Source organism: Lithobates pipiens, unplaced genomic scaffold (genome assembly GCF_037356315.1).
Source record: "Lithobates pipiens isolate NorthernLeopardFrog02 unplaced genomic scaffold, aLitPip1_a1.2 Scaffold_25, whole genome shotgun sequence".
NCBI classification, from domain to species: Eukaryota; Metazoa; Chordata; class Amphibia; order Anura; family Ranidae; genus Lithobates; species Lithobates pipiens.
The window spans coordinates 9,627,242-9,644,669 of NW_027507787.1; the positions used below are offsets into that span (position 1 = coordinate 9,627,242).

A 17,428-nucleotide genomic window follows, 5' to 3' on the forward strand; every position below is an offset into this window, starting at 1 on the left:
GGAAGCCACTTATAAGAAATGGAAGAAACACATGTTAATCTTGCCAATTCTTTATTTAAACCAGGTCTAGACAAACAAAGAATTCTGTGACTGTTTTAAACATTATGATAAATTTCACAAAACTACAGGATGAAAATCTGGTTGTACGTTTAAGTTTCTTTTTACAGGTGCATTGGGCACATGGAAACAAACTATGCATAAATTCGATCCCACAAGATTATCTTTTAGTTATTGCACATCTTTCCCTCTAAAGTCTTAAAGTGAATGAGTGACCAGAGTTACCCCTTACTCATTCACATAAAGGAGTAGCTATCTGGGAGAAGATCTTAAAAGGTGGTTTTCAGATTCTGATGGGTTCTCCGTCTGCAGACCCAAACAACCACTGGGCCAAGGTTGTGGTAAAGCGCCCCTTGTTCTCATCAACATGAGGACAAAGTGCTTTGCCAGGGAACTGTCGAGGGAATGTGGCCTGATGCGATTCAGGAAAGGGGGTGCACACTTGCCTCTTTTCTGACAAGGATGCAGGCTTGGATAAAAGATTGCGATATTTTGGGGCGAAAACCCATGCTGCTCAATTTTAAATATTTTGCTAAGGGATCCCCTTTTAAATGCATGGTACACCCATTTTTAAACTACATTTTGACCTGGAGTTCTCCTTCCAGATCCATTCCAAATCTTCTTTCAGGATAAGGGTCTTGGATGCAAAAAGGACTGCACAATTCTCTAACAAATTAACTTTTAAAATGCACGCCAACGCACATAAATGCAACGCAAGATACAGAGCCACACAAAAATGCACGTAGATGCAGGTTGCTTACATATGCATTTTCAAATAATCACATTGAGTCTTTATGTGCAGTATGGTGTGAAGAGTAAGTATTTGTTAGAGCTCCTGTGCTATAAGAAGTGGTTGATTTTACTATCTATATGGTGTGAAGAGACCCTTACTGATAGAACACCATCACATAGACCCGATTCACACTAGCAGTATAGAAACACACACAATGTGTTTTCCCATGTGAGCTCCGACAGGGAGTAGTGCAATACAGGTCCCAGTGCATCACACTGCTTGCTTTTCTTTCCTTTCTAATTTTATCTGAAGTGTCACAAAGGAACGCTTCATTCATGTATTTGCAAAGCAGCACAATGCTATTCAATACACAGCGGAAATATTCAAACATGATGCACAACAGCGGTGTGTTGTGAACAGGGTAAATAGAAACAATTATACCCTAGTGGTGACCCACCTTTATCCAGTGCAGAGAAGCGCAAGTCACCGCACATAATATGAAAAAGACATAAGGAATTATGCCCATAAGTAATATTTTCTAGAGATGTTTTCAATTTTATTACTCAGGTATATTGCACTCATCCATGGGGCCTGAAAATCTCACTTTTTTTGCTTCTTATAGTAGTTGGTTAGTTAAATAACAGACAACAAAATACATCTTTAAATTAAAGTGTCCCACATGTCTTGTGAATAAAACAATGTCTTTCAATAAAGAGAAATAAAACCTGCAATTTAAAAAAAAAAATTGCTAGCAGATCGAGACATATGGTGGAAGAGAGTATTTTTCGCTATAAAATCTCTTCCCCCCGCCTGCCACCAACTTTTTACCAATCTGACAGCCATGTGCATCTCGGCATACAATTCTGGTGCATTTACAGTACTGGAATGCAGGAACTCCAGTGCACATCCGTGGAAGTTACATCCTTGTGGTCAATTTAAATTGGTCAATAGTGGAAGACAACCAGGACACTAATCGGCAACGGAGCAATGTGGACATCACTGGGTAAATGCGCTTTGCAAGGCGAATGTGCCACAACTTCAAATATGCTGTGCATACTTGCATATAACCGTTAAAAATTAAAACACAATTCAGACTTAATTGCTTTAACGGCTCATTCACACCAGCCTCATAGGGCTGTGTTGCCCAACACAATGCCAATGCATAAACAGGAAAATGTATCTTATGTCAAATTTCAGTTCATACACTGCATCACAAAAGAGTTGTGGGGCGCCGGGTTTAAAGTATTGGCATATCTGGCTTATATTCTCATAATATATTCTCATAATAACCAACATTGGTAAATGTCTTTTTTAACCACTTAAGCCCCGGACCAGTTCGCAGCCAAAGGACCAGGCCCCTTTTTGCGATTCGGCACTGCGATGCTTTAACTGACAATTGCGCGGTCGTGCGACGTGGCTCCAAAACAAAATTGGTGTCCTTTTGCCCCCCACAAATGGAGATTTCTTTTGGTGGTATTTGATCACCTCTGCGGTTTTTATTTTTTGCGCTATAAACAAAAATATAGCATTTTTTTTTTCAAAATTGTCACTATATTTTTTACTTTTTGCTATAATAAATATCCAAAAATATATATAAAAAATATTTTTTCCCTCAGTTTAGGTCGATATGTATTCTACTTTTCCCCAAAAATATCACAATTAGCGATTGATTGGTTTGCGCAAAAGTTATAGCGTTTACAAAATAGGGGATAGTTTTATAGCATTTTTATGAAAAAAATTTTTTTACTAGTAATGGCGGCGATCAGCGATTTTAATTGTGACTGCGACATTATGGCGGACACATCGGACATTTTTAACACTTTTTGGGACCATTGTCATTTATACAGCAATCAATGCTATTTAAATGCATGATTTCTGTGTAAATGCCACTGGCAGTGAAGGAGTTAGCCACTAGGGGGCAGTGTAGGTGTTATGTATTTTTTTTATTGTAGGGGGCGTGGACTGCCATGTGACATCATTGATAGTCTTTCCCTATATCATTTTGACCCACTTTTGGGCTAAAAGGACCGGGGGTGCAATTTTGTACCATTTTTTGGCTAAAATGCCGGGGGTGCAATTTTGGTCATTTTGACCCATTTCTGGGGTAAAAGGGCCGGGGATGCAATTTTGGCCCATTTTGGGGATAAAAGGGCCGGGGAGCAATTTTGGTCCATTTTTGGGCTAAAAGGGCTGGGGTGCAATTTTGGACAGTTTTGGGGATAAAAGGGCCGGGGGTTCAATTTTGTTCATTTTGACCCACTTTTGGGCTAAAAGGGCTGGGTGTGCAATTTTGGACCATTTTTTGGCTAAAAGGCCCGGGGGTGCAATTTCGGTCATTTTGACCCATTCGTGTTCTAAAAGAGCTGGGGGTGCAATTTTGGTCATTTTGACCCACTCTTGGGCTAAAAGGGCAGGGATGCAACGTTGTTAAATTTTTGGGCTAAAAGATCCAGGGGTGCAATTTTGGACCATTTTTAATCTAAAAGGGCCGGAAATGCAATTTTGGTCATTTTGACCCACTTTTGGGCTAAAAGGGCCAGGGGTGCAATTTTTTACCATTTTTTGGCTAAAAGGGCCGGGGGTGGAATTTTGCTAATTTTGACCCATTTTTTGGCTAGTAGGAAGCACAGGGAGAGGTTTGTTTACACTTACCTCTCCTCCTTCAGCTCTGTGACCTGATCGCGGGACACCAGCGGCGATCAGGTCGGCTGGTCCCACGGAGCTCAGGACCGGGTCAGGAGTGTGCCACTGTCGCCGCGCTCCCGACCCACGGCTGGGCACTTAAAGAGCAACGTACAGGTACGTGCTTGTGCCCAGCCGTGCCATTCTGCCGATGTACATTGGCGCGAGACGGTCCTTAAGTGGTTAATATATGTACCATTTAATGTGGTTGTAAACCGCTCCCCCTTTATCTTTTTTTCCCCCTTACCTGCAAAGCAAAAGGCATAATGTGCTAGTATGCATTGCACACCAACACATTATGTGAAACTTTCCTAAAAAAAAAAAAAAAAAAAAAAAAAAGCAGCATCGTGTCCATCTTCACCCAGTCTTCCTTCTGGGTTTGTAGACTTCGGCTCTGACTGCCTGGAGCCACGATGACGTCACTCTCGCACATGCTAGAGCTACCGGTCACAGCACAGGGCTCTGAATAAATGGCACAAGCCGCTTTCCTTCAGAGCACATGCGCCAGTGATTCAACTGCCTGAATGTACAGTAATCAACTCCTAAATGGTGCATGTATATTTACACTACCTATAGGCAATCCTTATTGTAGGCTTACCTATAGGTAAAACTTAAAGATTAAAGTTTACTTCCTCTTAACTTGCCAATACCATCATCCTCTTCCTCATGTAAATATTACAAGGTCCTGCCAAATTTTCTATCTGCTTTTATAAGGTCTATTTTGGACAGTCTTAGCCTGACATGATTTACAACAAAACTGTACATTTAATTATAAGCAGGGGAAATCCCAGACAGACATTTTACTGTAGCAATTAAAATCCTAATTATCCAATCTGAAATGGATCCTGGTTTCTTACAATTAATTAGAAACAAGAAAGCAGTCTCAAATTAGGTGGAGCAAACATTCCCCACGGTGAGTTCACTTCCAGATCACGGCAGCTATGTTGTTCTATTTTTAATGCTCAAACACAAATAGAACCTATGCTGGCAAGGAAACACATTCTTCCATATTGAATCTTATCAGCAACTTAAAAGGGATGTATGCCCAAACATTTTTTGGCTGTACTTTGAGTCACAGGAGTACAATAGCAAGTGTACTCTTGTGACCCTAGAGTTAGCTGGTATCAGGCTATTACCTGCTGTAAGCTGGCTGGACAGAGCCACGCTATGCTCTGGAAGAATCCCGACAACCCAGTCAGGTTTCACCTACACTCATCTCTGGTGGGCACTGAAGAAAGATTAACATGCAGTGACTGACAGCCATTGTTCTCCACTGTGAACAGACCAAGAGCTGACTGATCAGTGGTCATATGATGGCTTTTGGACTTGGAACGGACATGGGAGCTGCAGTGAAAACCAGTGCTTCAGCATGAAAGCAAAGTATGGATTTTTTTTTTTTATTTTTTTTTTTAAGTATGAACAAATCCCATGGAGTTGCAGTGTTTTGGAATGTAAATATGTTCATGATGGTGATGTCAGTAAATCCAATGAAAACATTTGTCCAATCCAGGTCAAGTAGGCTTTGAAAGAACGTAAATAGCAATCGTGGCACTTTCATCATCTTGAAGTTACTGTGTCAAGCCATTTAAGAAAAATCCGAACAAAAAAAAAAAAAAATGTATAAAAAATTGCGATTAACTTGTCCCTTCTGTTGAAGATCCTTGCTCTCTTGAAGAGCTACACTTGCTGAAAAATCTACAGCACCCAATATTTATGAAGTGATTGGATACCTAGACCCCCTCTGCATGCTGTGGGGTGTCTTCTGCTGACCACAGGACACACTGATTATGCAAATTTTGGCAAACTACAGCGTGAATCTGGGAACCAGGCATCCAAACACACAAAGGTGTGTCAAATGCTGAAGATTCTTGGCTGTGGTAGAGTGTGAAGACCTGTGGAACAAGCGAGTAGGCTGGTCAATATTCACCCTCTTTGGCAGGGGGCAGAGCTGAGTTAAGCCTGCCCACAAAGATGGGAAAAACACTTTCAAGCGAAAAAAGAATTGGGGTACAGAGAATAAAAAAATAAAAATAAAAAAGTGTGTTGACTTCCTAGCTCCCCCGTGCATTTGTGCAATCAAATCTTGGGACAACTCCAAAATATTCACAGCGCTTCACATTTTCCACATTTTGTTATGTTCTAGCCTTATTTCAAAATTGATTCAATTTATGATTTTCCTCAAAATTCTACAAAGAATACCCCATTATGAAGTCTACGCAAATAAAAAATAAATCATATAGTAAATAAGTATTCACAGCCATTTCCATGACACTCAAAACTGAGCTCAGGTGCATTCTGTTTCCAATGATCATCCTTGAGATGTTTCTACAACTTGATTGGAGTCCGCCTGTGGTAAATTCAGTTGATTGGACGTGATTTGGAAAGGCGCACACACCTGTCTATATAGGGTCCCACAGTTAACAGCGCATGTCAGAGCAAAACCAAGCCGTGAAGTCCAGGCAATTCTCTGTAGACCTCAGAGACAGGATTCTATTGAGGCACAGATCTGGGGAAGGGAATAGAAATATTTCTGCAGCATTGAAATTCCCAAAGAGCAGAGTGGGTCTTCCTAGAGTGGGTCACCTGGCCAAACTGAGCAATCGGTGGAGAAGGGCCTTAATCAGGGAAGTGACCGAGAAACTGATGGTCACTCAAGCTGGCAATACACCTTTAGATTATCTGCAGATTTTCTATCGTTAGATGGAAAAAGTGCAACAGATTTCTCCATGTTCACTAAACTGTGGATGGAGGAATCTCCCACTTTTTCCTTCTAACCATAGAAAATCTGCAGATAATCTATAGGTGTATGGCCAGCTTCAGACAGAGTTCAAGCATTTCTCTGTGGAGAGAGGAGAACCTTCCAGAAGACCAACTCTGCAGCACTCCACCAATCAGGCCTGTATGGTAGAGTGGCCACACAGAAGCTCCTCAGTAAAAGGCACGTGACACCCCACCTGGCGTTTACAATAGGGCACCTGAAGGACTCTCAGACTACAACAAAAATTCTCTGGTCTGATGAAACAGATTGAGCTCTTTGGCCTGAAAAGCCATGTATGGAGGAAATCAGGCACCGCTCATCACCCTGGCCAATACCATTGCAAACAAACTTCTTTCACTTTGTCATTATGGAGTATTGTTTGTATAATGTTGCAGAAAATAATAAATTTAATCAATTTTCGAATAAGGTTGCAACATAACAAAATGTGGAAAGTGTAGCACTGTGAATAAAAATGTACTTGTAAAAATTTCACCTAAATTCATAAGCGCACAAAAACAGTCCATTACACTAAGCCACTAAACTGTTTGAAACCTAACCTGAAGGCATATTACTGGGCATCAGTAATAGGTCTACTTGATTCTCCCATACATTTGCAAAGTGTGTTGCTGGAGTAACATCAAGTATTGCTTCTGTATGATGTATACATTTTGCACATACAAGTGTCACAAAAACACTTTTGCATAATAAATAGATTTGCTTGAGTAAAAAAATACAGAGTAACGGAAATTGATGATATGTACAGTAGGTAAAAGATGCAGATTACCATATACTCAAATCGCATTTTTGTAAACTACTCCCAATATCACAAATGGCTTTGAAGATAAATAGATGTCTAGCAATATTATATGGAAAGGACACACTCGACCCAAATGGATTGCTTACAAAAATAGGTTCAGGGAACTGCTGAACCGTGAGGATTTCCCATATAAATATCAGCACAAAATTCTCTTCAGAAACAGCTCAGCAGTGATAAAAGTTTAATAAAAAGTGCAAAACCTTTAGTACATTAGTAAGAATTGTTTACTGCAGCGTGCCTACATAGCAGGGTTAGTGTAAGGAAAAAAGTTCAGCCCTGGCACAAGCTACTGTGGGTTAATTGGATTCTGGGAAACAGCCCATGATGTACAACGTGACTAAAGAAAGAGGGTGGTAGTGCCCCTAATGAAATCAATAAGCCTACCTGTTGCCATGATGGTATCCTCATGTCCTTGTGTAAATACAATAACTCTTGGCCTTTTCATGTTCACCTTTGGAAGAGCCTGAGCCTTTTTGGCAATCTCTTTGATATCTTCTGTCTAGGGAAGAATAAAACGTTAAAATGTAAAATACACATGGTAAAGAGACTCTAGCACACTTTACATTTTAGACACTTTCTTTTTTACTCTTGATCTTTTCACTATTTACCAGCTTTTTGTAATAGCGGAAAGACGTTACAAGAAGCTGGGATGCATTTGTGGACATTATGTTTGCTACCATGGATATTAATAGAAATAAATGACAAAACAAGCAGGACCGCTGCCTCAGCTATACAACAGTGCAGTACTAATGTCTTATTTTACACAACTCTGCATATGGATCTTTATTTACATTGAAGATCACATCCAGTCAAAAAACATTGGCATGGGGAGACATCAGAACGCCTATCAATATTTATTTTGTTAGTGCGCTCATTTAGGAGAATTCTTTTTTACTTTTTGTCTTTTTCATGGGTGTCCAACAGAACTAGCAGTAAGAGAAATGCTGCCCGATATGAATACAGATAACTATAAAACACATTTTCCAGTAGCATACAGAAGGGTTAGAACCTGTCAGAATTTTACTGCTGTACAAGTGCCCTGTGAGATTTTACCTTTTTCCCCTTGACCAGATGATGGGCGTCATAGAATAGGGAGCGAGGAAAGAGAGCCCCAATGAGGACACAAAGCAATTAAAACCTTGAAAAGGTTTTATTCATGGTGGATAAAAAAAAAAAAAAAAATTCTATTTAACCACTTGCAGACCGGACCATTTTGCTGGTCAAAGACCAGACCACTTTTTGCGATTCGGCACTGCGTCGCTTTAACTGACAATTGCGCGGTCGTGCGACGTGGCTCCCAAACAAAATTGACGTCCTTTTTTCCCACAAATAGAGCTTTCTTTTGGTGGTATTTCATCACCCCTGCGGTTTTTATTTTTTGCGCTATAAACAAAAATAGAGCGACAATTTTGAAAAAACGCATTATTTTTTACTTTTTGTTATAATAAATATCCCCCAAAAATATATAAAAAAAACATTTTTTTCCTCAGTTTAGGCCGATACGTATTCTTCTATATATTTTTGGTAAAAAAAGTCGCAATAAGCGATTGATTGGTTTGCGCAAAAGTTATAGCATTTACAAAATAGGGATAGTTTTATAGCATTTTTATTAATTTTTTATTATTTTTTTTTTTACTAGTAATGGCGGCGATCAGCGATTTTTATTGTGACTGCGACATTGTGGGGGACCCATCGGACATTTTTGACACATTTTTGGGACCAGTCTCATTTATACAGTAATCACTGCTATATAAATGCACCGATTACTGGCAGTGAAGGGGTTAACCAGTGGGTGGCAGTGTAGGGGTTAAGCGTTCCTAGGGCTGTGTTACTAACTGTGGGGGGGTTGGGCTTTCATTTAGTGAACACTGATCTCTGCTCCAATCACATGGAGCAGAGATCAGCGTCACTAGTTGCTAGGCAGAATGGAGAAATGTTGTTTACACGGCATTTCCTCCATTCAGCCGCCCCGTAAGACGATCGCGGGTATGCCCACGGCGATCGAGTCCGCGGGTCCCGCGACCGGACTCACGGGGGTCCCGACCAGCGGGCCCGATGGCAGGGCGGCATTTTAGATTGGACGTACATGTACGCCAATATGCCTGCCCGTGCCATTCTGTCGACGTACATCGGCGTGCGCTGGTCGGGAACCGGTTAAGATGCATTAATAATTTAGTTTATTCAGCATGAAATTGAGCTTAGTTATGTAGCATGAGGCTGTATATTCTGCAATATTTACATTTTTGGTAAACTCATTCAATAAATCCAAGCTCTGCAAGGTGAGAACATGCACTGCATTGATGCATTCACACAATTTCACAGTAATCATGAGATAAAACAAATTTAGGGAATTTTCCTTGATCACATTGCTTTGCAAATGTATGTACGCTACAAACTATGATTGAATTGGTTCTGATCTCGCAGTTTTAATAACCTGACAGCTTATTCTAAATGGGAAACCTTAATTTTGTTTTCAAATTTTAAAGATTCTGAATACCAGCAAGAATAAGTCCTTACATTTAAAGAGCACCTGTCATCATAGATTCATCACGGCAGTGCCCGTTAGCGGGCATCCACTCACCTGCTGCCGCAACATCCCTCACCTTGATGCGTCACTGCCGCATCACCAGTCATCCCATTTACTACTTAAGGACGTCGCTACTTTGACATTAAATACAGTTATGACAGCAGCTAGCTGACATAACCCTGTTATTTAAATTTAGGACTGTCCTCTACCGCCGCCGATAAAAGTAATTTTGCAGAGAAAGAGGGCCCACCTCCCACCGCGCCCTGGTTGTCTCTGCCACTTACCAAAGCCGTTGCCTCACTGGATGCAGAGTGAGGGAAAGATGGCCCCCACCTGGCTCCATAGCATTTTTTTGTATTGCATTTTAGTGTAAATATGAGATCCGGGGTCTTTTTGAACCAGATCTCATATTTAAGAGGTCCTTCCATGCTTTTTTTCTATTACAAGGGATGCTTACTGTCCCGCTGAGCTCACACAGAGAAGCGAAGGCATACACAAGTCGAGCCCACATATGAAAACGGTGTACAATTTTGAAGTGTGACATGTTGGGTATCAATTTACTTGGTGTAACATCTTTCACAATATGAAAAAAATAAAGGGTTAACATAACTGTTGTCTTAAGTGAAAAAAGTGTATTTTTTGATGACTGTCAAAACACCCCCTTCCAACTTGACTGCACTAGAGAAGGCGGGCCCCCTACAACGCTTAGTACAGAGCCAATCACCACCATCCGGGAGCAGACAAGGGATCAGAGGTGTACCTAGGGTCCCCAGCGCCTTTGGTGAGAATCTGTATCGGTGCGCCCCCCTTCATTAAAGGGTTAGAATTTCAGTTTTTTTTCTGCATAGAATGCATTAGGGTAAAAAATGTTTAGGCTGTATAACCACTTTATACATCATGACCCTCCCCGAAATAAACCTGTATTATCAGGAGTTGTTCACCGACTCTACTTCATCAGAAACTTGTAATCTTAAACAGTTTCAGGTTGTTAGGGTGTTCTGTCTGACAAAATATTTTGGATACTGCTAGGTTTCCATTGATTCCTAGATGTGGCCTTCTGCTGGCTTAACATCTCCTGAATGTTTTACATAGTGTTAGGTACAGTACATTTGTTACATAACGCCAACTTTATTTTCAATTTAAGTGATGGTAAAACTAGGTGACTGTTAAAAGATAAGTTCATCTTTGGGAACATTCTATGCTATATGTTCCCCCTGCTGCTCTCCCTCCCTGTGACAGCAGTAGGGGGAGAAGTTCCCCGTACTAGCTGTCACTTTTTGAAACCAGTGCGGCTGTGTTGGGCTCAGCCCACAGAGCCGTGTCACGCATTCACAGAGCTCTGTTTATGAATGAACTACAAACCCCAAAATCGACTTGTAGTTCTCAATGAACTACCACGCGCTGTTGAGTCCTGTTGTAGTTGAGTCTGTCAGTGTTAAACTGCCTGGTTGTATGATGTTTGGGGCAGACAGCTCACACTGAGTCTGCAGGAGACTTGCATGGCATCAGCTATACTAATCGCTAGTGCAATTCTTCCCAGGCTCCTTAAACAAAAAAATAAAAATGTAAACACTTTACCTGCATAAAATGTGCTTTTTTAAACCCCTTGCAGACCAGTGCACAAAGATATACAATCGGCACAGTGGCATGGCTGGGCAAATAGGCATACAGGTACGTCCCCTTTAAATCACGCCAGGCACTACGTGGCCGTGCCCGCAGATTGTCGGCTCGGGGGGCGCCCGATCACAGAGTGGCAGAACAGGAAGATGCCCATGTAAACTAGGCATTTCCCTGTTCTGCCTAGCAACATGATGGATCTACTGCTCCCTACCTTCGGGAGCAGTGATCTGTCATGTTGTAGTGAGGCCCCCCCCAAAAGTTCACTCCCTAGGACACACTTAACCCCTTGATCGCCCCCTACTGTTTAACCCCTTCCCTGACAGTCATTTGCACAGTAAACAGTGCATTTTTGTAGCACTGATTGCTTTATAAATGACAATGGTCCCAAAATAGTGCCATAATGTCGCAGTCACGATAAAAATCGCAGATCTCCACCAATACTACATTAAAAAAAAAAAAAATTCACTATAAAAATGCCTTAAATCTATCCCCTATTTTGAAGATGCTATAACTTTTGTGCAAACCAATCAATATATGTTTATTGCGATTTTTTTTACTAAAAATATGTAGATAAATGCATATCGGGCTAAACTAAGAATTTTTTTTTTAATATATATTTTTGGGGGATATTATAGCAAAAAGTAAAGAATTTTTTTCCCAAAAATTTTCATTTTATAGCGCTAAATAAAAACCGCAGAGGTGATCAAATACCACCAAAAGAAAGCTCCATTTGTGTGAAAAAAAGGATGTCAATTTTGTTTGTGTGCAACCTTGCACAACCGCGCAATTATCAGTTAAAGCGACGCAGTGCCGTATCGCGAAAAGTGCTCCGGTCAGGAAGGGGTTAAATCGTTCCGGGGCTGAATCGGTTAAAAAGGTTAACTTATCTATTAGAGTGTAAAGTCTCTTTTTTTTGTAACAAACTTGTTATACTTACCTGCCCTGTGCAGTGGTTTTGGCACAGAGCAGCTCAGATCCTCCTCTTCTCATATCCCTTCCTCTTGCTGAGTACCCCCACAGCCAGGTCCCTGTGTCCATTCAGACATGCAGCCTGGCCCCTGCCCCTTTTCTCTACTCATTGGCTGACTAATTAAAAGTCTTGTAAAACATCACAGGATCTAGGTCGACCTCAGGTAAGTCTTAGGGGGGCTGCTGTACACAGGCTTTTTATCTTTATGTATAGAAAGCATTAAAGAGGAGGGCCAGCTTTAAAAAAATTTTTTTTTAAAGTCAGCAGCTGCAAACACTGTAGCTGCTGACTTTTAATAAGCAGACTTACCTGTCCAGGGCGCTAGCGATGTCGGTCGCCCGAGGCTGACCCGTCCCTCGGCGCTGCCATTTCAACGAAGGGAAACAGCCAGTGGAGCCTTGCGGCTTCACTGCCCGTTTCCCACTGCGCATGCGCGAGTCGCGCAACGCTTTGTGAATGGGGCGCGCTGTGTTCTGGGACAAACAGTTCCCAGAACACACGGCGCCCCATTAACCAGAAGATGCCGCACGGAGGAGAAAAGAGCGAAGATCACCACGGAGGAGGAAGAGGCAGATTAGGACGATATGCCTAGCAACAGGAATTTCTGGTAAGTTTAAAAAACAAAAAAAAAAAAATTATTTTTTTTTTACAGATTTTTTTGCTAAATTTTCATGTATTTTAGTTTTTCAGGGTGGCCCTCCACTTTAAGATAAAAAAAAACCCTTCTGCCTTTACAACCACTTTAAGCTTTGACACGTAAAATAGTCTATGAAGACGTTTCACATTTCTGTAATAGGGCATTTAAATCTGTACAGTGTACAATAATAGAAAGGCAACAGCAGGTTCATCCCATAGAAAAGGAACTTCATCATACGTGGGTGTCACTGTGCCAAGATGATTGGAGAATGGCGTGTCAAGAAGGTGGAAGGAGCATTATCGCTGAAGTATTCAAGATTTACCATAGCAACAGCAGCGAGCATCAATCAATGTCCAAAACATGGAATACTATTATAAGCTACAACATAAAAATTTGAACCTTTCCATTTGTATATAATGCTTGGTAATGCTAAAGAATATAAAATGTGTGGTTGCCAAATACCTCAAATCCTTGTTCCCTGGCAAATGCAGCAGCTTCCTGAAATTAAGAAAAAAAGATTTAGGTAAATGAACAGGTTTCTTACATAGTGTAACCACTGCATTCATTAGATTATGGATTACTATATGAAAAAACTTGAAAATTCATGATTTTTATTCCGAAGATTAACAGAAACTTTAGACTAGAACTGCATAATACTATAAATTTTGTGGTTTGACTGAGACAGCTAATTTTATTTTATTTTTTTATTGTTCTACGTAAATCAAATGCACCGACTTAAAATAGATCTGTGCAGATTTCTAATTACATGCTCATGTATTTTTTTTCCCCCCCAAGTTAAAACATTCAAAAAGTCTCCAAAAAATATACATACTTTTTTTTTATGCAGACTTCAAGCTGGTCCAGCGAGGTCATGGCAGCCTCCTCTGACAGTCACGAGTGGCAGGCATTCTTCCAGGACTGATCGGTGCTTACGTAATGAAGTATCAGCCCAGGAGTATTGAGAGGCCAGTCTGCATAATGATGCACCTCGTTATTGGTGGAGTGGGGGCTTGGTTAAAAAGTACAGAATATACCGTATTTATCGGCATATAACACGCACTTTCCCCCTCATTAGGGGGAAATAATGTGTGTATTATACAACGATCCCTGCTGTCTGAGGGAAGAGGAGCGAGCGCTGCTGAATTAAATAGAGCCGCGATCTCTTGTGTACCCAACGCTCAGTCACTCACAGCCATGCCTCCTGGCCCCACATTGGGCCACTGTTCTATTATAGGAGCAGGTCCAGGAGGCGCGGCTGTGAGTGACACAGGAGATCGCGGCTCTAATTAAGCGGCGCTTGCTCCTCCTCTTCCCTCGGGGGACAGCAGGGATAATCCAATACTGGGGAGGCTAAAATGATGGGAAATGCGAGGCTGCAGATAGGCACTGAACAGGCTGCATTGTTAGTCAATTTAATGGCTGCAGATGGACACTGAGCAGGGTGCATTGATGGGCAATTTAGAGGCTGCAGATGAGCAGGGTGCATTGATAAGCTGTGACCCCACTTTTGTTTAAAATGTAAGTTTTATTCCTTAGACTTTCCTCCTAAAATTGGGGTACGTGTTAAACACGCTCTCTCTATATCTATTATAGAGATAGAGAGCTAGATATATAAAATCTCGCTATCTCTATACAAGAAATAGATATAGAGAGAGATATCTATATCTCGCCAACTATCTCTCGAATCTATCGATATGTTATGCCCACAACACTCAAATAGTTAAAATGCATTTAGATACCTGTATATAAATTTACATCAAGCCAGCAAAACATGAAAAACAGCATGTTGTCAAATGAGCTCAATTCTCTTAGATTTGTGATTGAATTTAACTAGGAATAGGCAACTGAAATGCCTTTATTCGTCTGCTCCTATGGGAGAACAGATCCTTCCCTCATTACCCAGCTCTAGAATCATTACAATTACTGCCCGATGAAAATTAGCACTTACTCTGTGCCTTCCAAGGAAAATTAAGCCCCTCAGACACACTTGCTGGGTTCTGAACTTGTGAACTTACAGCAGCTGCATTTTTATCAACAGACTGAGAAGTGCCAGACTATGTATTCCTCAGCTGCAATTTAGAATAGCAACTTTTTGAAAAGTGAACAAGCTATTTTGTAGTAAGCATCACAGACCGGCTATAGAGGAGGAGACATTGTAAAAGTAATAGCGCACACTTCATTAAAAACATGTTGATATTAACGGAAATTCTATAGAAAGGGGTGCAAATTTAAAAGGTGGCAATGTTACCATATCTTAAAACTATTGCTAAAACAAAAGCAAAGCTCAATAATTATATTTACTGCTTTCTTCAGATAAGATGTGGGAGATGTTCAAGATTTGGGCATGGCTTAAACGAGCCTGCAAGTACTTACAATGACACAAATCCACTTATTACTGGCATATTTAAACTTTGTAGGTATCAGAAACCAATCGTGTGATGCAAACAGTGTAAGGGTGGTTTGTGGTACTGCATCAGTCTAAAGGGTTTCAGGGTATATTGTCTTGTAACTGTTTGCACATGAAAGTAGTTAGTTGAGCAGGTGAGGTGCCTCAGTTATAGGATGGCATTTCATAGCCTATTAAGCATCACATCCTGCTGTACTAGAACAACGCAACAAAAAAAAAATGGCACTTTGGGTCTGACACAATTAACTATAGCTCGTTATTTGCAAAGGGAGAACGCATTCACTCACATAGTCACATGTACACATTATTGATTCTGCAACACAAAAGCAGACTAGGTGATTATATGGAACTTGAAAGCCTTTGCTTTTATCGCTTGTGACTGACAGACTCTAATGTTCCCGTCATGAACAGCAGGAGCACATTCACCAATTCCTCATTTTAGCACATGAAACATACAATTTGTTAGCTGGGCATTCTATATACTGTACACACACACATTTATTGTAATGTGCAAAAGTTTTAGGTAGGTGTGAAGAAATCCGGTAAAGAATGCTTTCGAAAATACATATTTTAATGGTTTATCTTTATCAATTTACAAAATGCAGAGCGAGCGCACTTTGTAAACTTACAAATTCAGGGATTTTCTAGGAGTATGCCAGCCGTAGATGGTTTGAATCGTGGTTCAAACCATGTATGGGGAGGATGCATGTACCAAAGTTGATCAGCAATAATCACTGTTCTCCTGGTGAGGAGAGCTTCCCCCACCCCTTTGCTGGGAGAACACAATGGCTCCGCAGGCGAGATACCAACACTAGTTGCAGGAAATAAATTTGTGCAGTCTATGCCTAAAGCATGGTACACACCACTAGGTTATTTTTTGCTCAACCCAGCAGATGGAATGGGGAAAAAAACCAAAAACAGCTGCCTTACACAGGCCAAATGTCAGCCGGCTTTTATTGAACCGACCAATGTCTGTGTGTAAGGTGGAGCGGCACAGGACTTTAGAATCAGGTGCATACAGTGATTAACCAATTATACCAAGCAGGTGTAATTAGCGTCAATTTCATATGTAGGTTGAAACCGTCATTAACTGAAACAGAAACAGCTGTGTAGGGGGTCTTAAAACTCAGTGAAGCTTTGTACACCCAGCCTGAATATAAGGCGACATAGGTCGAATGTCAGGTGACGTCGGCCAGTTCAATAAAAAACGGCTGACATTCGGCCTGTGTGTATGCCAGTCGGCTTCTGCCAGATGATCATGTTCTTAAATCAGCAGCTGACTAACTGCAGTGTTCTGGCAGGGGGCCTTCCCCTTGTCAGAAGGCACAACAGCAGCAGGGGAGATCGCTGCACAAACATAAGAATGTCCGACGAGAGCGCCAAGTTTTATTTTGTTTAACTCGCTGGGTTGAATGAAAAAAAAAAAAAAAAAAAAAAAACACTAGTGACGTGTACCAGACTTAACTCTGCTACTAAGCCTAGGTGGTGGAAGACAGTTTTATGTCACAGGTCATACACCATGGCAAGACTGAGCACAGCAATACGACACAAAGTAGGTATATGGCATCAGCAAGCTATCTTCCAGGCAAAGATTTCAAAGCAGACTAGGGTTTCAAGATAGGCTGCTCAGCACAATAAAATGAGCAGCTTTAAGGACTGTAGTCACAATGGTTGGCCAAGGAATCTTAATGCAGCAGATGGAAGACACCACATCCAACAGTGCCATCAGCACAGAACTGGCAGAAACCAGTGGGATGCAGGTACAGCCATCTACCGTCCAGAGAAGTCAGACAAGTAGATGTCTTCATGGAAGAATGACAGTCAAAACGTCATACCACCGATGTGGAAACAAGGCTAAGAGACTCAGCTATGCAAAACAACATTAGGAACCGGGGTGCAAAAAAATGGCAGCAGGTGCACTGGACTGATTTAAATATTTGGTAATAGCAGGAAGCAGGCAGTTTGCCGAAGGGCTGGAGAGTGGTACAATAATATGTGTATGCATGCAACAGTGAAGCATTGTGTAGGTTCTTTACAAGTTTGGGGCTGCATTTCTGCAAATGGAGTTGGAAATTTGGTTAGGATCAATGGCATCCACCAAGCCATACCATACCATCAGGGAGGCATGTGATTGGCCCCGAATTTATTTTGCAGCAGGACAACGACCCCAAACATACAGCTTATAAGAACTATCTTAAGCGTAAAGAACAAGCATTTCTC

The 17,428-nt window shown here is 41.1% G+C and overlaps 1 protein-coding gene across 3 annotated transcripts in view; it reads right to left on the reverse strand.

The window, feature by feature from the left end:
- The window catches only part of ADK (adenosine kinase), a 258,251-nt gene that overhangs the window by 18,530 nt on the left and 222,293 nt on the right, over positions 1-17,428 (reverse strand). For all 3 annotated transcript variants that reach the window (XM_077454045.1, XM_077454046.1, XM_077454044.1), the window contains exons 8-9: positions 13,264-13,299; positions 7,432-7,546 (exon numbers count right to left, since the gene is read on the reverse strand). In XM_077454045.1, the coding sequence (XP_077310171.1) occupies positions 7,432-7,546; positions 13,264-13,299 (151 nt within the window). The remainder of the gene's footprint in view (positions 1-7,431; positions 7,547-13,263; positions 13,300-17,428) is intronic.